The sequence below is a fragment of the Camelus bactrianus genome, chromosome 2 (genome assembly GCF_048773025.1).
Source record: "Camelus bactrianus isolate YW-2024 breed Bactrian camel chromosome 2, ASM4877302v1, whole genome shotgun sequence".
NCBI lineage: Eukaryota > Metazoa > Chordata > Mammalia > Artiodactyla > Camelidae > Camelus > Camelus bactrianus.
In genome coordinates this window covers 100,063,084-100,088,777 of record NC_133540.1, presented here as the reverse complement: position 1 = coordinate 100,088,777, position 25,694 = coordinate 100,063,084, and the positions used below count along the sequence as shown (strand labels likewise).

General features: G+C 36.5%; 1 protein-coding gene across 2 annotated transcripts in view; it reads right to left on the bottom strand.

Annotated features, from left to right (window-relative positions):
- Positions 1 to 25,694, bottom strand: part of SCFD2 (sec1 family domain containing 2) — a 359,971-nt gene that overhangs the window by 300,928 nt on the left and 33,349 nt on the right. For both annotated transcript variants that reach the window (XM_045525023.2, XM_010966085.3), the window contains exon 3: positions 13,008 to 13,135. In XM_045525023.2, the coding sequence (XP_045380979.2) occupies positions 13,008 to 13,135 (128 nt within the window). The remainder of the gene's footprint in view (positions 1 to 13,007; positions 13,136 to 25,694) is intronic.

Below are 25,694 nucleotides of genomic sequence, written 5' to 3'. Positions count from 1 at the left end.
TTCTGCTAGGACTCTGGTTTATTAGCTCACACACAATTGGTAAACAGGAATAATTTTTATATTACACAAAAATCACATCTTTTCATTTGTCATTTTTTTTTTTTGTTCTTTTAACATTTCATGTCACCAAATAACAGCCGTTGAACACAAAGTAAACAAACACAGCTGAACACTGCAAGCCAGCAGAACTGAGCACAGCATACAGTGCCCATGCATCCCTGTTCTTCCTTGTGGCTCTACGTGGCCACGTGTCCTCTTGAAAGTGCTTCCAGTTTGGTTCTCTCTGACCTTTAGTGCACTTTGCCTTTGCCTCCAAAACAAAACAGCCTCAACTCCTCTTTACATCCCCTTCCAGGAAGCTACCTTCAGTCCTACATATGCTATAACACTTCTTTATTTACAGGAATTTGGCCTCTCTTTTTAACTGTGCAAGTATTTTTATCAAGATTTTTATTGTTTTCATTAGTGCTGTATTGCAAATTTGTAGAGATTTTTGAATGGGTCTCTGGTAATACTTTTTTTATCATGAACCCTGATAACTAGTATGTGATTTTGCAAAACAAGTTTTCCAGGAATGCATATAAAGCACAGCAAAAGCACTCCTACTAACACATAGACAAAGGCGGCAACTCTATTAAAAGTAGACTATTGGTTGGTGGGCAGCACTATCAGAGAAAACGTCAAATATGAATTCACAGGGGACATAAGAGACATAAGAGAGCCAAAATCTTGGGTACAAAAGATGGTTTTGGAGTTTCGTAAATAATGTACAAAAGGTTCAGAGGGTAGAGTGAGCACAGAGATTTACATCCTCTTCTTGTTCCATCAGGATGACATAAGGGAATAAAAATGGACAGGAACATACAACAACAGAGATTGTGAGATAGTCCATAGGCAGACAGAACATTTCAAACACTTTTCCTCCCCATCTGCTGGTTATCTTTGTAACTCACATGAAATACGTAAACTTTCTTTTTTGTTCTGTCAACTAGAGATGGTATCCTACGGCTTTTTGTCTTCTGAGCAGAGGATATTAACCTCCTTTCCCTTCCCTCTACTTCTTGTTTCCCCCTTTCATTTTTCAGATCATCTGTACTTTAATTTTCACCTGGCAAAGATTTTGTATTTTGTTCTGTAACCATAATTTAGTCTTATATACTTTTTCTACAGTTTGATTCAAAAAGTGAATGGTGTTTGCATCATCACGAATTATATGACTATTAATGCAGAGCTAAATTACGGGTTATGATTACATCGCCTTATGCGTATAACACACTTTGGTCCTAGAATGCTTGACGGGCTTTTTGGGAGGAGGGAGGAGGGAGAGCATTCTTTGCCTTAATCAAAGCTTTAAAGTCTCCTAATTTCAAATATAGTCTTATCTTTGAAGTCTGTTTTTTTTTTTTTTTTAATTGAGGTGCAGTTGATTCATGGGTTTTGGGTTTTTTTTCCCCTCCTGAATACTTTACTACCAAACCCTTTCATTCTCCAGTTCCATCATGGGCAGGCTGTTCTCCAGACCTTCCTGCATAGCAATCTGGAACTTCTTTTATGGCTCTACTCTACTGGGACACTGTTTCATTAAATCCCTAATTTTTCTATTTTGTGGTGCTGTCTTGTTTTGCTGGATACTCTCAAGTAACTTATTCAGAAAAGGTGTGTGGAAAGCAAAGTTCTTTTATCTCTGGAAAGGCTTTTTCTTGCCCTCAAAGTTGAATAATAGTTTCTCTGGGTCTACAAGTCTACACTGAAAATAATGCATTGCTTCCTCATCTTCTGGCTCCGGGTTGCTGACAAGAAACGTGTGCTCATCTCACTCTCGTTGCTTTGTAGATGAGCTTCTTTTCTTTCATCTTAGGGCCCTTAGATCTTCTCATTCTCTTGTACTCTGAGGAGTCACAGCGATTGTGTCTGGCTTAGAGGTTTCTTATTCTTTTCACTTGCTTCTCAGCTAAGCCTATTCTGTTTGATACGTCTTCCTTCACATCTGGGAAAGTCTCCCATTCCTTGTTTGCTAATTTCCTGTCCTCTGCTTACTCACTCTTTCTGCAATTTCTTATAGTTCTTGGACCTCTGAATTGGTTCTCCATAGCTCTTTCCTTTTGTATCATATTTTCAATGTTCTATTCTTTCTACGTTTTAGGGGATTTTCTTGATTTACCTTTAAACTTTCGTTGAATTTTAGTTTTACAATAATATCCCTATTTCTAAGAGCTTCTTTTTTATTGAGCTTTATTGAGATATAACTCACATGTCATAAAATTTACCCTTAAAATGCACAATTCACTGGTTTTTAGTATATTCACAGAGGTATACAATCATCACCACTGTATAATTTCAGAACATTTTCATCATCCCAAAAAGAAAGCCTGTACTCAAATTTCCTCAGTTATTAAAAAGATATACAGCTATTAATTCATGCATATTAGAATATAGCCTGAATAAAATTTTCAATTGCAAGATATAACTCTACTTAGTTATACTAGGAAACTGAGAAATAACAGAAATAATAGAATTCTGGCTTTTTCACATATAGTAATACTATGGTATGCACTAAAATAATTTTTTAAATTGAAGTATAAATTCCTGGAAGGTGACAGAAGAAGAGAAGAGTACAAAATCATGGAGCAAAACAATAAAAATAATCCTCCTCCCCTTCCCCCACCAAAGACTGCCTAGGATATGTGACAAGGCACTGAAGCAAAGAGGGACCACCTGCCCAGAAGATACAAGCAATTCCGACTCAGAAGACTCAGGGATAATGGAGGTGGAAAGTGAGGGGTATAACAGAAAGCAGAGCATACACATCTTACATGAGCAGTTCAGTTTATTTTTACACATATGTCTATCCATGTAACCAGCACCCAGATCAAGGTATGGAATATGTCCAGTGCTCTAGAAGATTCCCTCAATACTTATCTAGTCAATAATCCCACGGCAAACCATTACTTTTAACTCTCTTAACACAGCTTGCTTTTTGTCTGCTTTTTTGAACTTCATATAAATGGAATTATATGTATATACTACTTTGTGTCTAGATTTAGTTCAACATCATCCAAAATCTCAAATTCTTTTTTTCTAACTGTGTTTTATTGTGCTAAATGACTATAATAGTTTTTCTATCCATTCTACTGTGAAGAATATTTAGGTTTTACAGTTCAGGACCATTATAAATAATGATGCTCTGAACATTCTAATACAAATGCCTTTTGGTAGACTCATTTCGATATGCCCAGGTGTGAAACTACTGGGTCGGTGTATACTAAGCTTAGCTTGATACTATCAACAGTTTTCCATGGTTGTATCATTATTATCCACACATTTAAAATTTGACCAAATTTGATGTAACTTTAAAAATATACATACAATGTTTTAAATGAGGTACAATTTTATAAAGTTTCTTTTCTGGTATTGTACGGTGGGTAGCCAAAGCCCTAATAATGGAGAGGAGAGAGAAAAAGTCACAATGGAAACCACTTTGCCATACTCTTAGTACTCTTCTTTATTTTATTTTTCTCATTATTTGTTTACTTGCTTATTTAGTTTCCTACCTAATTACACAGGAAAAGGCTTGGAAGGCAAGATACTAATTCAGGAACAAACTGAAGAGTAAGACAATAGGGAGGGGGTGGACATTTACTTTTTATTTTACTAATGTTATGATATGAATTTTCTAGAAGCATATACCAGTATTGCTTTTTAAACAGTCTCTTGGCTCTGAAATATAATAATGCCTGTCTCACATAAAATAAACAGACATGTATTTTTCTCTGGGAAATTTGAGTCTGTTGCTATCACTGACTTGTACAATGGAGGAAGCATTGTCTTTCAACAGAGAAAGAAATATAAGAGTAATAATAACTGCTGGCTTCCCACCTCTATTGAGGTCAAAGGACAAAGAAATATGGTTCATATGCAGGTGGAGAGATTTAAGTCAGACATGAGAAAAAAATTCTACAATCGTGATGAATATTAGACATTGAAACAAGTTATTAAAGGGGAAAGAGGGAAGACATTATAAATCTTCTCCCGCAGGGATTTGAAGGGCAGTATATACAGCCATCTGTATAGCGAAACTCGAATAAAACCCAGCTGGGAATCGATGTCCATTTTTATAACACTATAAATACTGAAGAAGGTTTTCTGGGATATCCTTTAAATAATACATGTTTCTTGTTACACAAATTTTTGAGCTGTACAGTATTGCAAAGATAGAATAAGAAACTAATGTGAAAAGAGCATTTTAATTATATGAATCAATTCAATCAAATGGGTCCAAAATTGAGAAATCCTATTGCAAGATATGTCTTCAGGATAGTATAGAATAAAGGATAACTGCTGCAGGACCAGGGGTCACAAACAGAAAATAAACAGCTCTCCCTGAAATTTATACAAAATAGTGAAATACAAAACCACCAGAAACATTTACGACTTGGCTTTCTTTGGAAATGCAGCCTTCCAGAGACTAACTTAAACACTGCATCAATGTTTATAAACTCAGCAGAGAGCATGGAAAGGAGCCAATTATCCCTGTTATCCAGGAAGCAGATTACTAGCCTGCCAGGTAAGGAGCCTTTCCATGGTGGGTCCACTCTGGTTTGGAAACGGGAGCCTCCAAATAAAGTAACTCCCACCCCACAGCCATGGATCTTCTCTTAGAGTTTTTAACCTCCCACCCATATTCTCATATGCTGAGGATTCCTTCCATTGAGAAAATAGAAAGATTCATAAGAGGAAGAGGAGGAGGGGGAAAAAAGAAGAAAAAGATGCACCAATTAAAGTCTAAAATATAGAGCCAGAGGGCAGATGCTTGAAGAAGGGAGATTAGAAATTCACATTTCCATTTTACAGATGATAGGGGGGAGGGTAGAGCTCAGTAGTAGAGTGCAGGCTTAGCATGCTCAAGGTCCTGGGTCCAATTACCAGTACCTCCATTAAAAAAAGAAAAAGAAACAAAACCATTTTGCAGATGAGGAAACAGAGAAACAGAGGCAACTCAAGTTCTATTTTAGGCGATGCAGTATAAGAAAGAAATATTTGTTTAGTGACATTAAGACTTTCAGGCATTATTAAGTACTAATTCAATAAAAAGGATTTCTGCCTCTTTAGATTCTCTTCTTCACACCCCTAAATGGATGCATTCCTTACAGCTCTGCCTTCAGCCCTCTTCTCACTCATTCTACCTTCTTTTCCTGGATGATCAACCTTACATTATATTTCATTTAGAAATTCACTACTTAGGCGCCATCATAATCACTAGGTAACTAAATCACCAATCTATTTTCCACTTCTGGAAATCATTACCCCAGTTACATGTTTCCCAACTAAGATGATCAGGGAACAATCCTACAGACAGTGTATTCCACCCCTTCACCTGGTAGAATACTCTTCCTATGCAATTGTATGACCACTGGTCATTATTTTTATAATGTGTTTTATCTGCCCAGGAGACAATAAATAATTTTATCACATGATACCCATCTTTTACAGAACACCTTGAATTTCATAAACATTATGTTTCATATAAATCATTTCATCTAATTGTCAAGTTAGCAGATAACAGAATACTCCTTTTGAAGGCAGAGAAACAGATTCAGAAAAGTTAATTAATTTGATCATTTGAAAACAAGACACTATTTTTTATATTTCCTATCCCCTACAAGGACCTAATTATATAGTATGCAACTTCATAAATATCTTTAAAATTAATGAAAACAATTTTCTATTACCTCTAAATCTGGATAATATATAGAGAAAATTTCAGCAAGCTTTCCCCTCTTCTGTTGATTCCAATGATCTCCAGGAAACTATGCTAATGTTGTATCTCAAAGAATACAACACTCTTTTAAACAATGGTTCTCAAAGGTGTTCCATGGACCCCTGGGTCCTTGAGGCACTTTCAGGCAGTCAGAAAAGTCAGAACCATTTTCTTAATACAAAGATGCTACTTGATTCTGTTACTGTCCTGTATTTGCGCTGATTGTACAAAAACAGGGGTGGGTAAAAGTGCTGGCACCTTAGCACCAATCAAAGCAGTGGCACCAAGTTAATACAAGCAGTCAGTTTCACTTCAGAATGACCATGATGCAAATGAAAATGTTACTAATTTTATCAACTCTCAGCCCTTCAAAAAAATCAATATTTGGTGTAAAGAAATGGGAAATATACAAAAAGCACTTCGGGTACCAAAGTACTACAATTGTCTTGAGGAAAAAGCACTGGTGTGATTGAGATATGAACTGCTGCTCACACTGTTTTAATGGCATAAAATTTTTCCTGGAAAAGATAACTGAAAAACTATGGTTCTTCATACTTTTTTCCAAAAAAAAGAATGAAGTGAGCCTGTCACTCACTTCAAGGAAACCACTAACAGTTTGTATTGTCAATAACAAAACTCAAGTTTTCATTTGAAATTATAATTTTAGAACATTTGTATCTGCCCCTATATCTTTATATTAGTATTATGTAAAAATTTTCAAATAAAATCAGTGGGGATATCAACAAATGTGGTTTTGTTATATTGTATAATATATAGTGTCAACAATTGGGAAATCTGCATAATTCAGAGAAACAATATTGTCCAAATGACTAATGTACAATACTATAAAATAACATGTGTGTAAAAGATCCACTCAAAGTAAAAGAGAGACCAATAGGTTTTAATGTAACAGAGTATGGGAAATTCAATGATATGGTTTCATATTCCACACTGTAATTAACCCATAAGAAATTACCTCTCGTAAAATTGGTGTAGTATCAAAGAATATCTGTAATTTTCTGAATAGTTATTAAAATACTTCTCCCTTTTTCAACTACATATCTTTGTAAGGCCAGCTTTTTTTTATATACTTTATTCAAAATAATATATCACAACAGACTGAATGAAAAAGCAGATATGAGAATACAGCTGTCTTCTATTAAACCAGACATTAGAGATGTGCAAAAATGTAAAATGGTGCCACTTTTTTCACTACATAATTTTGTTTGAGAAAATACAGTTATTTGTCCAAAAAGTTATTCATGTTAACGTGTAATAGGTTTATTATACAATTTTATATTAACTAATAAATACTTTTTAAATTTTCCCTGCTTGAATTCCTAATGTGATATTTTCTATCTCTCTCTCTATCCACTCATGCCTCCCATTGACCAAACCCAACTGAGAGGTCAAGGATAGAAAAGACTGCTGAGGCAGAACATAATGGTTAGCCTCCAGAAGCACAAATAGAGAAGGTTGGAGTGGATGTGGAAGAACAATCCAATGAGAAAATTTCAGGCAAAAATAACAAAGACCTGGATCTACAGAAGTTCCTGCTGGGGAATGGGGAGTAGGGAGGAAGAGCAATCTGAGTTGATGGGTGAAGCATGAAGCTAGAAGTCAGAAAGATCTAGATAAATAGCATGCTAAGGAGTTTGGACATCATCTTGAGGCAATGGGGAACCCTCAGAGGGTTTTAGACAGGGGAATGGTCCATTCATATCTGTGTTTGTAGCTCTGTGGCTGCTCCTCCCACCCCTAGTGGTTTGATTCCTCGAACTAGAAAGGGGCCTAATACAGACATCAGACAGACCTGGATTGTATCCTGGCTTACTTGCTGTATGTCTGGATCCATCAGGGCCCATGCAGAGGGCAGAAAACACACCGGTTATTTGAGCAGAGAAAATTTAATCTGCAGAATTGTTAACTGGGTAACTGAAAGATAAGAAGAAACCTCCAAGGTATCATGCAGGTAGCAACTGCTGGAAGCAGCTATCACCAGTAGGGTGGGGGAAACAAAGGGAAGAGGTTAGAATTACACCTCTCTGAGAATGAAGTGCTACTAGCTAGGCTGGCACCTCTGAGGAGGGGGTGCAGTGAGGCTGGTTCTGTGAGTATTGCGAGAACCACAAACCGGATTCAGCTGCTGCCACAGGAAGGACCTGTCTGCTGGCATGACCCTCAGAAGCAGAAGCCAAGTTCACAGGAGGCAGACAGGAAGGCAGACAGGAAGTGGATTTCCCCACTTCCAGCCTTGCAGTTTCCGTATGGCACCCCTTATCAGCATACCCTACCAGGGAGCCTGCTGAAAGGGCAGAAAGGTGGTCTGCAGGGTCCCAGCCCCAGCATCACGGAGCACAAGGGTGGGTTTAGATCTGAGACAATGACTTAACAACTGGCACAGTAATCCTGGAAAAGAAACTTAACCTTGAGTATCAGTTTTCCCTGTCTGTAAATGGGTGGGGTGGGGGGAGTACCAAATTCACAAGACTACTGGGAGGATTAAATGAAACAAACTATGTAAAATGTGTTATACTACCTGAGACAAAGTAGCTATTCAATAAAAGACAATTCCCTCCCCCATTCCCCAAACTGTGGCAAAAGCTAACACATAAAGACAGGGGTGTATGAGAGGCAATAAGAACAATCCAATGAGAAACTTTCAAGCAAAAATAACAAAGACCTGGATCTACAGAAGTTCCTGCTGGGGAATGGGGAGTAGGGAGGAACAGCAATTTGAGTTGATGGGTAAAGCATGAAGGTAGAAGATTTTCTTATCTTTTACACTTACCACATATCAAATGGGACATTGGGCTTATTAGGTTTTAATCTATCTGTTTTGCAAAGTTTAACAATCTCCACACCCACTTCTCACACACACATATACACACACATGTTCCCCTTAATCCCCCCCAAAATTCTCCATAATGAAAGCAAAAGATATAAATGTGATCAGAACACAGCTGTTATTCAGCCAAAACTAGATGAACTCAAGTACCAATAATAGGAAGCAGAGTACTCTCAATGTTGAAAAACGTATATATCAAATAAAATTTTAGAGTGTTTTTTGATTTATTGCTGCTTTTCAAAGCCAGTACTGCTAAACTGTAAAGCAAAAATGATAGTGGGTGTGGCATTGGTGGGGAGCAAAAATCACAACTTTCACCTGGGGCTTCATTAAGAGAAGTATGGTGTCCGAAAAGAGGCAAGACAACATCTTTATTCAGCTCTGGACATCACATTTTAGGACGGACATTAACAAAGTAGAGCTTTGTCAGTGGCTCAGAACTAGAAAAAAATGTGATGGTTAAAGGTGGGAAAGGCTTGTCTTTTCACAAATGGTTGAAAGAACTCATTATACTACTTTGGAAAAGAGAAACTGATGGTGATTATATGGAACTGACACTCCAGTGCCCCCAAAAGAGGAGAGTAAGGCAAGAAGCTGTGTAACATAATGGATCAGATCATCATCTGGAAATGTAACTCAAGAGATTTTCCTGTGCAAGTGTGACCACAGGGGTTTGGGAATCCCAAATACCGCCAAGGTGATTTGGGGAGGTGAACAGAGTCAAGGAAGAGTCAATAGAATGTAATCATAACTAAGCTGAAAATGGAAAAACTATTTAGAATTTTGCTTAAAGAGTATGTTATCAAAAGGGAGACATTCAGTATAAAGACTATAAAAGATAAATTAAGTGGAAAGAATGAATTAGTACATTTCCCAGAAAGGGGGAAATCATCTAACTTGATTTGTTCTGATTTTACTCTCATCAAACAACCTTCCTATAATATGGTTCCCACATAGATTTTCCCACAGATAGAACATAACTGCAGCGCATCTGCTCCAGTTTGCTTGATAATCATAACCTTCGCTCTGCTCGGAGTTTCTTTCTCCTTCAAAATTCCAGGAAATGGGTATTTTCACTGTTTTTACAGATAAATAAATTGAAATCTGGCTAAAAAGTGACAGAACTGTGATTGTCCTTCATGTGTAACCGACTTTACACTCCATCACAATTCGGAGAGTCTAAGGTCACAGAAAACCTAGAGAGATGTATAAGAAAGTAGTGATGGTCTGGTAGTGAATACTGCAAAGAACTGAAAAAGAACTGAGGCCTGAGAGAAATGCTTACATATAGCAGTCTAGGAGACTTTCCGCAAAAAAGTGTCAGGAGCCAGACTACGCTAGATTAATTAGCAAGAAAATAATAAAGAAATAGAGGTGTCAAGCATAGAATACTCTTTCAAGAAACCTGGCTGCAAAACAAAGGACAGTGTCATAAAGAGATCTGTTTCACTTCAGCCCAAACAGGATCTTTCTGCCAGCCATTATGGCCATTCTGCAGAGAGATACGGGACAAACTGGTGAAAATCCCAAACCACAGGGTTAGTCCAGAGGAACAGATTCTCTGTAAAATGAAGAGACTGAGATGGGCACCCTCTACTCACTTCTTCTGTGAGTCAACATTTTGGGTCCAGACAGATGGGTTTCTTAGAGTCTATTTTTCACTTTCAGAATACATTTTTTCATGATGAAATGCCAGTGGGAAAAATACAGTTCAGTTTACAATGTTTTAAAAAATCACTTTTCTGGAACATATCTATTTAGCTAACTGACAATTTAATAACAAGCTCTGGGAAAGAAGGCATATGTTTATATGGGAAATGATAAAATGAATTTTGTTCTTTCTTTCAGCAGTTAAACTTTTCTCCCCTAAGAGAATGATGTTTATTTCTCTTGGTGCTCACGATATTTTAATATGAACTTACCTTTTACTAGGAAATTTCATATTTAAGATCTGAGGTTTCAATCATGGGATCCCTCCCAGTGAATTTAAATATAAAAAAATCTTCAATCTAGAATTAAAATATCTGCTTAATGTCTCAAAAATACCAGAAGGCTCTATTCCAGTCAGAAAAAAATGTGTGCTTCAGTAGAATTTATAGCAGGGGTTGAGAGAACAGTGCATAGTTTAAAGTACATTTCATAGTTTTAAATGCTGCTAGAAAAAGCATTCCAGCCATCTAGGATATCAGAACATTATTTTTTTTTTACGATAAGCAGTTTTCAAATATCAATATTTTATTATGTTTAAATTCCAGCTCTTTTCCTTACTGTTCATGGTTATGTATCTGTTAGCATACAGAAATGAGACATGCCAGAAATTCTGACCCGTGATATGAAGCAGAAATAAATAGCCACAGTGCGTTATCTTTTACTAAATTACAGTTGGCACATGGATAGAGTGTGATCTGGGCCAATCTTTTCGGTCCTTCATACAACAAAAGTTTGCTAACAATTGTCTGATTCTTTCCTTCTTCTTTTTTCTCTCCTCACCCTCCCCCATGTCTGGAGTTAGGGGATAAATCAAACCATCTTATCTAAATTTTTTTTGGTCGACAGAAAACTCAAATATTTAAATTGAATTCCTTATGGGGTTACCCACTTTTTTTTTCTCTTCTGTCTCTGATTATTTTTAAAAGATACAGACCTTTAGAAATGTAAAGTGTGTTGATCTTTCAGGAGTCCTGCACTGAGCAATAAAAATTGATTTATGCTCTGTGACAGCATCATAAGGTTTTATCACTGAAATGCAATATAAATTAACCTTATCACCAGACCCTTTGTGCATTCCTACTTTTCTTTATGCACAATATGAATTAGTTCTTATTTCAACATATTCATGGATAAGGAACTTCTTAAGGTAAACACACTTGTTATTAATGTGCACCTAGAACTGTAGAAAGGAAAGAAAAAAGAAAAGAAGGAAGTGAATGCAGGGAGGGAGAAAAAGAGAGAGAGAGAGAGAAGGTAAGAGAAACTAGAACTATAGTCAAATGTCTGGGTGGTCTCAAAGTAACAACTTTATTTCTATTCGAAAACAACATGAAGGACTTCTGGCAATGGTTGTATGGAATTAGGATGATTTTATAAATAAAGAGCATATTTTCTTACATCAGAACTCTAGATTTAGCAGATGTACAGCTTCGGACAATTTAATTTTTCTCTATTCCAGTTTCTTTATCTGAAAAATGGGATACTCACAGTACCTGTCTCATAGAATTACCCTGAAGATTAAGTAAGATAACTCATGTAAATACTTAGAAGAAGACCTGGCACATTGTAAGTGCTCAATAAATTTTAGTTATTTTCACTTTTCTTATCATCCTTCATGTTCCTTAAAGTCCTCATATATTATCACCTAACACACTGAAAGTTACGATTTTTTTCATATTATGACTCTGTAACTTTTTTCCTTCTAGGCTCATCCACATTCTTTTACTTCCAAAATTTTGTTCTTCTAGTAACTTGACAGTTTTTTGGGGTTTTTTTGTACTCACAAGTAATTAGGAACTTGGGCTAGGAATCTCAGCCAAGAAAAATTTCCTCATCTAGTAAAATGTACTCATAATTATTGGATACCTAACAGTAGATTATAAAAGAAATCTAACGTTTAAAATAGATAAACTTTTATAAGATTCCAGAAATAAATTCTTCCTATTCACCAGATTCAATATTCATATTTAAATATTTCCATATTAATAAAATTATGTAATTTTAAAAACCAAAACACCAGATTCCTTTTCTCAAATCAAAACATTAGTTCTCTGACTTTTTAATCAAAAGAAAAAAGCCATTTAAAGCTTATATTCCTGCAGACCCATTCTTCTTAATACTGAAGACAAAGCCACATGTGAAAAAAAAAAAAAGAGAAATGAGAAAAATGATGTATGTGATGCCCTGGTGAAGAAGGGGTAACACTGGTGTGACCAGACAATCAGCAGACCACTCTAAGGGTGAGGGGCTGGGATACAACACGTCCATCTGCTCAACTGATTTGTCAACATAGTCCTTCATTCATCAATTCAAAACCAATAAAGATCTTTTATCCACAGGTGGGGAAAGGGGGTTAAGAAAACATAAGAGTAGGGAGGAGGAGTGGAATAGAATGAAGGGGAGGGAGTTCAGACCAATTTTGATAGTTCTAGATCAAATAACTAACAGAAGGACTCTATAAGCGAGGACTCTCCCGGGCTTCCCAAAGTTGAGCCTAAGAAAAGAGGTCATGGCTGAGCCCCGAGGGCATGGGTACAAATTCCTTCCCTACTCTTTCAACAGTTGACAAATGTCTTTAATACTTTTACTTCGATGCCATGCTGGTTAGGTTGACCCACAATTCAGAGCAGGCTTAAATGAACTTCCTCAGAGCTGGCAGTCACTGCCTATCCCGGTGAAGCCGTAACTTACCCATACTCATCTTGATTGGCAGGTTTTCTCTGCTTGCTGCTTCCACTAGATGTCTCCGGACTTCCATCACTGCCTCTTTGTGCCTGGTGTTCAATAAAGCTTCCCACAGGGTTTTAGCTGCGGGGTCACTGCAATAAAACCACAAAAAGAGCTTCAGAGTACATTTCTACTAGATAATGAAAAGGATGGCAAGCAAAATAATTTCTTAAATTTATCTTTTTTGAGCATGAACGTAATCTTTCCTACTGACAGATTCTAAGTTATAGGGTTAAATAAAGAATAGCTAATCCACTTTAATCAGCACAAAATATTAAGATATTAAGGAGACAATAAAATCAAGCCAAAAAAAGGGATAGGCAGAGGAGCTAAACAATGCTACGAGAAGTGTGGGAAAACTGTACAATAAATTTTTTTGAGAATTTGCTTTTAAAAGTATTTCATATACTGCATAGCACAAGGAACTGTACTTAATATCTCATAGTAACTTATAATGAAAAAGAACATGAAAAGAAATATATGTACGTACATGTATGACTGAAACATTATGCTGTGTACCAGAAATTGACACATTATAAACTATACTTCAATTTTTAAATAAAAGATTAAAAAAAAATTCTCATCAGAGAGAACACTGTTAGAAAAGAAAAAAAGAAAAGAAAAAAAGTATTTCAGAATATGATTGAACATTGCTAGAGTAATATATAAATGTTATATAAGCCATAAATTAAATACACATCCAGAAATGATGTATCACTGATTAAAAGCATATGAGTCTTAGATAATATACTTGTCTGAGAAATACAAAGCAACCTGCAATGAGAATTCCCATTCAAAAATTACTCAATAGAATTCCTAATGAGTAGGTTTCCTAGTGAATGAATATCAGGAATTAGGCTAAGTAACCATGGCCTTAAGTAGCCCACTTTGGGCCGTAGGTTGGAAGGAAGGCACTGCTGAAGCCTTTACAATTAACCGTTGATAACAGCACGAAGCACTGCATTATGCATGGTCTCATCTGGGCTCACTTCTCCAACAGCCCTCTGTCTCACGCAACATGCCACATCCCAGTTATCAATGAGTACAGTGTTCTTTCCGGAAGAGCTCTGCATGGAGCCAAGTATACACATCTGTAGTGACGTTTTACAAACTGAGTATAAAGGAACAAAGATGACTTGTGTCCCTTTTTTAAGGATATTTTCCTCCACTTAAAGCCCCAGTAACATCTCCCACTATCCAGTTAGCGATAGTTTGAAAATCAATGCATTTTTAAACGTTTAGTCTTAAAAGTTGTATCTAACAAGATATTAAGTTTAGCTTTAAAATCAAACCTAATAAAGTATACCTTTAATGTTTGAATTTGATTTGGAATAATGGAATAATGTACTTCAGAATGAATTTAACGTCTGGCACATAATAACCTTTCATTAGCTAAGTAGTTGTTTTTATTATAATCTATTTTTTCTGAGTTGAACTAACATCACTGCTCAACATATTTCACTTATTTTGATCTGATCAAAACTGTCATCATTAATATGAAAATTAATATTTTAAGTTTAATTTAAGTGAGCATGTAAACTACATGCCAAGCTCTATTCTCAGTGGTTGGCATATAGAAAAAAAAAAAAGGCACACGATTTCAATAATTTATTGTCTGGAAGAAGAGGCAAACATATAAGCAAAGAAATTAACAACAACAACAACAAATGTGTGGTAAGAGCATGGTCAATGCTAGCATAGATTTCTCTGATAGCCCAGAGGAGGGGCTCCAATCCTGGCTGGGAGGGGAGGGACCCAGAGAATGATCTCTACTGGAAATGACGAGCAAGTACACAGATACCAAAGCAGCCAAGGGAAGAAGGTATAACTCAAACTAGGAAAGAGAATGGTAAGGAAAGTCTTCACAAAAGATAGGAAATCTTAGTCACAAGACAAGAGGAAGAACATTTCAGAAGGTGCAAGGTCTAGGGACATAATACTAAGGAGCACTGTTTTGCTCCAGGCTAAGGTGCAAGGGGAAGGGCAGCAGAAGTGAGTGCCAAAGAGAAGGTGGAAGCTACTCTAGGAGGGCCCTGCATTCCTTGCCAAGGCTCATAGTCTTGGGTCTGCAGGCGATGGGAAGCCAGAGAGGGTGTGATTGATTTCACATTCTCAGAAGGGTAGCACAGCTCAGCAGTCACAAACAAAGTCTTTATCATCTTTCAAAACTAGGTCTGCATTTCTATGGGGAATCTAAAAAATAATACAAATAAGTCTATTTATACAACAGACACAGACTCATGGACATAGCAAACAAATTTATGGTTACCAAAGGGGAAAGGGAAAGGAGGGAGGAATAAATTAGGAGCATGAGATTAACAGATACATATTACTATTACTTAGTACTCATGTATAATTACACATATATTACTACTATATATAAAATAGATATGCAACAAGGAGTTGCTGTGTAACATGGGGATCAATATTCAATATCTTGTAATAACCTATGAGGAAAATAACCTGAAAATATATATATATAACTGAATCACTTTGCCATACACCTGAAACTAACACAGTAGTGTATATCAATTATACTACAATATAAAATGAATTTTTTTAAAAACAAGGTCTATTTGCTATGGGGCTTTAGGAGAGTTACTTAATTTCTATAAGGCTTTGAAGGCAATGGAGAACCACCAAAGAATTGTGAGCAGGGGAGTTACACTCCTCCCAATTTCCCAAATTTATGATCCACAATCATTCCCTACTTTTATCTCCAAAGCGCCCCAAACCACGGGGACTTCTCCTATACTCTCAATTCTACACACAGAACCTCTAAAGTAGAACTTTACTGCCCTCCTCTTTCCCATGAGAATAACACAGAGTGACTCCAAGATCACAGCAGGTCAGGTAATGCTGTGGTTGCCCCATCAGATTAGTGTAATGGTTAAAATGTGGGCTCTGGGGTCAGATAAATCTGGGCTCAAACTCCAACCATTCTCCCTTCACCACAGCAGCGACCTGGCCTCTCCAATCCTCTTTGGGCACTCCAAGCACAGGGACCTCTTGCCTTCCTTTACCAGGAATGCTCTTCCTACAAATATCCCTCTCTCTCTTCAGGTGTCTGCTGACATGTCATTTTATCCAGGAGGTCCCTTCTTACTACCCATGTAAAAGTGATGACAGCCCATCTCAGCACCTTATCCTAGCACACCCTTTCCCCCTTATGGGGTGTTACTGTCCTGAATAATCCTCATTACCATCTGATTTATTTTGTTTCCATGTTTATCTGTTTGTTGTCTAACTCCCTCATAGAAGGTAAGGTCCTTCTACGAAAGCAGAGACTTCTTTTTTAATACTCATTGCTAATTCCCCACTACCTACAACAGTGCCAGGCCCATTATACTCAAGAAATATTGAATGAACAATGTTCATTAGTTCTGTAACCTCATGCATGTAACCAATCCTCTCTTTTCCTCTATTTCCTCATCTGTGAGATGGAAGTAACGTAGTGACCACCTCACAGGGTGGTCATGAGGGTTAAATAAAACGATGCTTATTATACATAAAGCACTTTCTCAATTCACTGTAAATATGAGCAGTTGTATGGTTGCTGTTCTGGTTGTTACTATCATTACTACTGCTATGGAAGAGACTGGCTCAAAATTTAATATGTTCAAGGGCTGGTAATTTATTAAATAAACCCACTTAATTACATTGAGTAATTTTTCATATAATCCTGACTTGTGCACCAATACCGAAGTCACGTGGGGCTTGTACTCTCTGCCTCTTTTCTATTAAAACATTTAGAAGAAATACATAGCTTCTATGGTGTCTAACACTGATGCAGAACCAGGTCATGAAAATTGTTTTGTTGATATAAACAATTCTGAATGTCTAGATGTGACAGTTGCTAATGTCCACTTTCCATCCCAGTTTCCTAAACACACCATACCCTACATCACACATGGTCATTTTAAGTTTACCAAGCTAACATTCATGAACTAATTCTGGTTCTCTGAATAACCAGCACTGAAGAAGATCAAAGTTGTACTAACTGGCAGAACTGGCAGCAGAGCTGTGTCCTGCGCCCACTTCCTCACCAAGTCACTCTTACTGCTGCTTGGTGTTTTACACACGCACTCCTCTATCAGCATCTGAGCCGAGTACAGGAGTTAATTGCTGCCTTTCTCTAATACGCTTATAAAAGTTGATCCAATAGACATTTCACACTACTGAAGTCTCACATGACGTCAATTCCTGATATCCAATTTTGTAAGTCAAGAAAAATGTCATTGAAATCCACACTAGAATCATGATAGTGTATTTTACATAATTCTTTACCCTCTCCAACTGTACAAACTCTCAGTTTTCCTAATGAGGGAATAAGCAGTGCACAGAGGGCTATCACAACAGGGCCAGTGTCGTGGACTAGTGGTCGTAGCAGTGTAGACTGGGAGAAGCATGGGTTCTGGAACCCAGCAATGAAGGTTCTGGTTGTGCCACTTGCTGGCTCTGTGTCCCTGGGGAGAGTTACTTAGCCTCTCAATACACGTTTCCTCCTCTGTTATCTGGGGATGGTAACAGGACATATTCAGTGTATTGTTATGAGAAGTGAATGTGCTCGTAAATCTAGAGCACCTAGAACAATCTTGGCACATAAGTGCCCAATCAGCATGGCAGTAGTGGCAGCAGTAGTATTAGTAATAAAAAAATCAATGGTCAGAATCTTCTCATAAGATATAGAGGGAAGGCTGTTTTAGAAGTACATTAGTCTCTTCCATGTACTTACATGCACATATGGATAACCGCTGTCAGTAGCTTCATTTTTTGGTAGGAAAAGGTCAACAATATATAATGCAGAATTCATTATGAAATACATGGGAAATTCTAACTCAAGCAATCCCTCGATATATGATGGTTTGATGTAAAGAATTTTGATTTTCAGGAATAAAATAAGAGGCTTTGCTACAGATTAGAGACTCAAAGCTATGGGGAGCTGAAGTCTTCATACAAAGATTTTTAAGAAATGACTTTGATGCTAGCTGCTTACTTCATCAATTTAACAATATTGAAATTCTGGTTTTTTTAAAACTACAATTGTTACTTTTATGAAGAGTTCAGGTGCTAAGTTTCCAGACTGCCTTATAAAGTGGATGTACAACTTCTGGGTAGAAGTGAACATCAGAAGTAATGTTAGTCATCTTTACGTCTTCAGCAGGATACCACCTAACCCAACACAAACAGATGAAAATCTATTTCTAGTTTTGAAGGCATCTGAAGAGAATTTTATAGTATGCTTGAGAAAAACGCTATGGTCTCAAACAAGTCAAACTGCTTTTAGATACTATTTACACCTAATCTAAACCCTTTGTGCTCTACTGTAAACCAACTTTGTCTTGCTTAGTCTTTTCTATTAAATTCTGGAACAGCTGAACATCTTTTTAATAATTGGGCCCACCCAAAACCAGTTTATTTCTTTTCTTCATGGCCAACTTAAGGAAGAGTTTTTAAAAGGTAAATGAAATGTAATATTAAAAAATACTCTTGAATAATATCCCTACATTCCATTCTGGAAACATTTCAGAATTTACAAAATAATTTCTTAGATCTCACATGATTCTCACCTCATGAGCTAAGCCACTATCACTGCCTCAATTTAAAGAGCCTCAGAAGTACACTAATATTCGCACTATAGGGGTCCCAAAAAGAGAAGAGAGAGAGAAATAACCTAAGGAAATTTTTGAAAAGATAATTACTGAAAACTTCCCCAACTTAGGAAAGGAAATAGTCACCCAAGTCCAAGAAGCGCAGAGAGTTCCACACAGGATTAACCCAAAGAGGAACACACGTAGGCACGTAGTCATCAAATTGACAATTAACGATAAGGAGAAAATATTAAAATTAGCAAGAGAAAAACAACAAATAACATACAAGGGAACTCACATAAGGTTATCAGTTGATTTTTCAGCAGAAACTCTGCAGGCCAGAAGGGAGTGGCACAATATATTTAAAGTGATGAAAGGGAAAAACCTACAACCAGAAATACTCTATCCAGCAAGGCTTTCATTCAGATTTGATGGAGAGATCAAAAGCTTCAAAGATAAACAAAAGCTAGAAGAATTCAGCACCACCAAACCAGCTTTACAACAAATGTTAAAGGAACTTCTCTAGTCATCAAACCATAAGAAAAGAGAACAAAAAGAATAAAAAGAAGAAGAAGAAGAAAAAAACCTACAAAAGATTGCTTTGGCAGTTCAGTGTCTTTTATGATTCTATATAAATTTTGGAATTGTTTTTTCTAGTTCTGTGAAAAATGTTGTGAGTACTTTGACACAGGAGTTGCTTTGGATCTGTAGATTGATTGGGTAGTATGGCCATTTGATAATGTTGATTCTTCCAATCGAAGAGCACAAGATATCTTTCCATTTCTTTGTATCATCTTCAATTTCCTTCATCAATGTTTTACAGTTTTCAGAATATAGGTAACCTCCTTGGTTAAGTTTATTTCTAGGTATTTTGTTGTTTTTGATGCAATGGAAACGTTTATGCCAGTTATAAAATTCTGGTTTTTGAAGTGGAAAAAAAAAGTGAATGAAAAGCTGCAAATGGCAAAATATCCTTCTTTCTTATGGGTGAGTTGTATTCCATTATATATACTGCATCTTCTTTATCTATTCATCTATTGATGTGCACTTACGATGTTTCCATATCTTGGCAATTATAAATAATGTTGCTGTTAATAGCAGGGTGTATGTTATCTTTTTGAATTAATTCTTCTTTTGTGGTTGGCTTTATTCCTTTGATAACTATGTAAGTTTAAAAAGCTAAAGCTCTAAACGTTCTTAGAAACAATGAACAGTACATATATGTAAATTTTTAAAATATATGCAGTATATTGTGTGTATGTATTTACATTCAATGCATTGTATATGTGCAGTCAAGTTATAACAATTTTACCTAATAAAACTGAAAAATGAAAAAAAAGGGGAAAAAATAATCTAGCCAAGTTGGGGAGTTGCAGGTAAAATAGGTTGGCCATAAATTGATCACTACTGAATCTGAGTGATGGCTCTCTGGGGGGAGCTATTATAATATTCTCTATTCTTCTGTATAATTTTGAAATTTTCCATGATAAAGATTTTTGTAAATGCTGCATTTGAGTATTTAAAAAAAAAAAAAGAGCCTCAGAGAAGCCAACTGAGTTACTTAACTACCTTCAATCTATAAATGGCAAAACCAGGACCCAAGCAACCAGTTTCTGAGCCAGCAATCTTTCTACTATACCATGCCATGCTTATACAATGCAAATCATCAAGGCAAACCCATGATGTAGAATATCAATTATTTTAAACTTTTCATGTTAGTTTTCTTTTCAAATCTTTATACATCCTCTATTCCCTCTTTAAATTCACATGTGGGCCTATAAAGAACAGAATGAAACAGAGTGAAGAGTAAAGTAGATCCACATTAACTCAAGATGCAGGTAAAGTTTCCTCTTAGGATTTTGCCCAGTTTTTGTTTTAAAAAATATCATACTATACCCCTTGGAGGTCACCGTTAGTCACTGACAGTCCCCTGTGATACAATGCCAATCATGTCCCACTTTTATTCAAGTTTCTTCTTTAAATGTTTCTAAAAAGATTTTGCTGAATTTTAAATCATTCTATACATATTTATATAACTGAAAAGACAAAAAACTAAAGTCTAAATTACCCTGAGGTATTATTAACTCTTATTTGATGTTCATTATATCCTCGGGAAAGAAAGAAGGAGAAATGGCCTCTAGCTATTTTATGACTGATAAAACTGAGACAAAATGAAGCCCTTTGCCTAACATCTGATTATTAATAAAAAGGAGGGCAAGGTTTAGAGTTTAGAACTAACATTCAAAGTGCCATAGGCTGTTTCTGTGACCTTGGGTAATTCAGTTCATCTTTCTGGGGCTTTACATCTCCTTATAAATATCATTAATGTTATTATTTTCATTTATTGAGAACTCACTGTCATAGGCAATATGACTATATTATCTCATTGAAGAACAACCCTCCAGGATAAGCATCATTGACCCACTTCAAAAGTGAGAAAGCTGATTCTTAAAGAGATGAAATAATTTGCCCAAATCACATAGCTAATAAATGAAGATTTGAACCCAGGTCCCTGTGAACTCCAAAATCCCACTATGAAACCATGATTCCACACTATTCTGCAAAATAAAAGGCTCAAACGAGAATGCTAATTTCTGAGGTTCCTTGGGTCCCTAACAAGCTATATTCATGGTTTCCTTTATGCCCTAGTTCTCCAAGTTCACGTGGATGAATCTGATTAATTTTGCAACACTCAATGAACGATAGTCATCCTATGCTGTTACTTCTTTTATTAAAATCCTTTTTATTTTTCACAAGTCCAGTGATAGTAATAAAGAGTTAACAAAAGAACAGTCCCAACAGCTTACAGAATATTTTAAACAATTTTCTACCCTTTCCTGTTTTTAAAGTCAAATTTTCCAATGAGATAAACTTCATTTAACTGTAGCTACTGGAACACAATTTTATTTGTTTCCTTGAAAGACATAAAAGTAGAATATTTGTCCTATGAAAAGATCCATTTTATCACTATGAGATGTAATTAGTTTCTGTATTATCAGTAATCACATAAAATGTCAAATACATATTAAATGAATGTCCTTTTTTGATAAAGTGATTATCTTGTATCCTTAAAAATCAAACTTTTATGACAAATTGTCATCTATGAAGAAAACTGCAGGCCAGCAATATACATATAATAATAACCTGCTAGAATTAGCTTTTTTAAGTCTCAGGAGACTTCTATACCTGAAGATATGGTCTTTCAGTTAATTCCTGGCTCTTTATTCACTAGAATTACTCAACTGTGAGTGAAATCTTAGAAGCTGCCTTGGTTTGGCACATATGAAATGTCAAATGCAGTCTGCTAGAAACTAACAGGAAATATTCATCACCAAATGAAATATAAAAAAGACAACATTAATTTTTAAAAGATGGCTAAATGTTGAATCATGGTGCTGCTTCAATCAAGTGGAAGGCATACAATTAAGAGTCTGAGGGTGCGATGTGAATGCATACCATTATCTTGTGACTTAAGTCAGAGAAACGGTTTCTCTGTGGCTTGTACCGGAAGCTAAGCTTACTCACACGGTTTGCAATAGCAGTTACAGTATTCCAACAAAAATACAATGATAACAAAAAATAAATAAATAAACATTTTCAACTAATTTCAAACAGAGAGCAAGCTGACTCATAGGTTTTCACAGCAGGGAATAATGACTCCCATCAGTGGTGAGCTTAATGAGCTATGAAGGTAGGTTTGTTAATTGAACTATTCACCCAGGTTTCAACAGTCATCTTTCCTCTCGACAACTTTTTCAAACAATTACCTCATCTTAAACAAAATTATCCATTAACCTTCATCTCAATAGAGGAGAAAGCAGCTAAACACAGAAGGATATTGAAGTAGACCCCTGGCGCTGGAAAGCAGTTCTTTGTTGCTCCTGTCTTTCAGAATCTGAGCACTTCCTGTGGGCCGGGTGCTCACTGAGGTGCTGCAGGCACAGCTGTGAGCAGCTCCAGTGCCCTGTGCTCCCCGAGCCAGCAATCTAGCAAGGAAGCTGGAACTGAGCATGCGCTTACAGGAGTGACAAAAGCAGAGACAGGAGGCTCTGGGAGAGGAGAGCGCCTGACCTGGTCTCGGTGTGAGGGTGGAGGTCACAGGTAGCTGAGGATTTGACAGTGAGACTGGAAAAAAGGGCAGGAATGAGCCAGTAAAAGAATGGAGTAAAAGCTGTCTAGATCAGAGTAGCATCGTAGGTGGGGGTTCTGAAAAGAGAACTTCAGACATTTGCAAGGAAATTACAAAGTATGAGTGGAGCATGAAGATCTACTTTGACACTGCCCTCATCTTATGTCCAATTATCCAAGGCCTGGTAACCCATATCAGGGATTGTAGACTTTTTTTTCAAGGGCAACAGACTGATCTGATCAGATTTGCATTACTGAAAAATGACCCTGACCTCATTGTAGACAGTAGATCCAAGGACTGGGTGAGAATCTACTGCATAGTCCAAGCAAGAACTGATGGCTTAGACTAGATTGATTCCATAAAGCTGGCAGATCATATCATTCTTATGCTCAAAACCCTTCCATGCTTCCTGCTACTATTACACTAAGTTCCTTATTTTGGCCAACAAGCTTATACACTTTGATGCATTCCTGTAACTACAACTTCACCTCTCAACATCTCAGCTTTATCCATTAGGCCCCAGACCTACTGGCCTGATTTCAGCCCCTTGAATGGGTCAAAGTATGTTCCCAACTCAGGGCCTTTATATTTGCTATTCCCTTTGCCTACATCCCTCTTCCTCCAGATGTTCACTGACTAGGGCTCATTCATTCAACAAATATTTATTGAGCACCTACCAAATGCCAGTTCTGTTCTAGGTTTCCCTCCTTGACCACTACAGCTAACGTGGTATTTCTTATTCCAAATGCCAGTTGCCCCATCTTATTGTATTTATAACATTTGTCATTAACTCAAATTAGGTTTTATTAAATAGAATTTATTTTAGTGAATTCGGAGGGAAGTGATCACAAGGCATTAAGGACAGAAATAGTCTGGCTTTATCAGAATGTCAGTATCCTGGGCCCATTGGTAGCAGTGCCCTCAGGCCCTCAGCACCCCATGGGCCATGGACTGTGCCAGGCACTGGAGGTGTAACAGCACACAAGGGTGACGAAGTCAGGCACAAACCTTCCCTCAGCTAGCCTCCAAAGTCTAGTTGGAGAAAACAGATACTAAACTAGTAGTTATGAGATAATGTACTATAAGCTGTTATAGGAAATACAAGGTATGATCTACAGAAGCAAAGATCAGACAGGAAGCAGGGAGACGGAAAGAGTAACATGTTGGATGGCCAAAAGGTAGGAAAGTAGAACACTGAAGACCTGGAAGGAGTTTGATATAGCTGCAGCCAAGAGTGTGAGCATACAGGAGGGAAGGGAAGGAGGTGACAGGAAAAGATGGAGAAGATGAAAAAATAAGCAAGGAGCAGATCTAGAAAGGCTTTCCAAAACAAGTTAAAGTTTTAGTCTTTATTCGAAGAGCAACAGAGAGCAATCAAAGGATTTCATCAGAAGGGGGTTCAAAACATTTATTTATTATTACTTGCACAGTTAAATGTATTCATAGATGGACATTAAAAATACAATGATTTCAAAGAGTGCAGATAAAATTTACCTTTTAAATATTACCAAACTATGTGAATATAATCCATTTATTTCTTCCTATTAAAGGTTCTTCCGTTAGGTTTTGTTCATTTTTTCCAACAAGTATGAGTGACTCCTTTACACCAGGCCCTGTTCTTGGGACTGGGGATACATTAGTGAACAAAACAGACATAAAACTACTCTCCTTGTGTAATTCATATTCTGAAGTTTACTTTCCAAACATAGCACATGAAAATCATAAAGTAAGAGGAATCTGAATCAAAGGTTCCCTAGAAATCATCTACTGTACTTCTCTTTTACAGAAAAAAAAAACGTGACTATGAGAAATTAAGTACCTTGTTCAAGGTCAAAAAGCTTTGCTGAAAATGCCACTATACTGCAATAATGCCTAGAAAACAAAAATTGCACAGAAGCTGTCCAAAGACACCAAAAAACCCACATCAACACAGTCAGCCTCTCTGGCTCAACCAAAAGGAAGAGATTGCTTTAACGAGGTTTTGTATCCACTGCCACATTTGTTAAAGAATGTTTTCATAACTATCAAATACATTGTTGAAAAAGATAAGATTACTTCAAAACTGTTAAACTCAATATTACACTGAAGTACATTTCAGGGAAGAAGCAGAGTAGAGTGGAAAAAACACAACCCTGATGCACTTCGTACTATGATCTGGTCACTCCCACCTACCTAGCAAATCTCAGCGACGCTATATATCTCTTATACTACAGGACAGTGATTTTCATTATTTGCTCAAGATATTCACTCAAGAATAAAGTAACCAACAAATTTTCTTTGTACTGTTCTAACTGCAGAAAAGCTGTCATTTTAAAAGCAAGAATAAATGTATTATCTGTTATAAGTGTTTAATTAGCATACTAATCTTGTGAATTATGTATTTTTAGTTTGGTATTCAAAAATAAAAAATGCACGCGCCTTCTCTATCAATCTACAGGTAATAAAAATCTATCTGTGTGACTGATCATAAACACACTAGAATGACTTTAACAGTGCAGAAATCACAACCACATGTTAAGAAAACTAAACAAAATACAGGATAAAATACTGTTTAATTGCAGGATAAACAACTGCACACAAGCTTTATAATGTCCAGAATAATAAAAGAACAATCTCCAACTAATATATAATCAAAATTTCCTCTCTTTCCAAGGAATACTCTAAATCATCATTTCTTCCTTCAGTATGATACCTTCATTCAGCTGGCAAAAGGCCCATGAAATCTCTTAAAAAATGGACCAGAACATAACATAAACTGCTTGACAATCATATAAAATAACTGGGGAGAACTGAACTTCACCTCAATACAGATAAACAATTTTTATTCCTACTGTCTACCGGCTCATTAATGATAATACCGTAATCGACATAAACTTAGTCATAATTTCCTCATAACAAACAATAAAGTGTAGAAAAGACTGTTTTTCACAT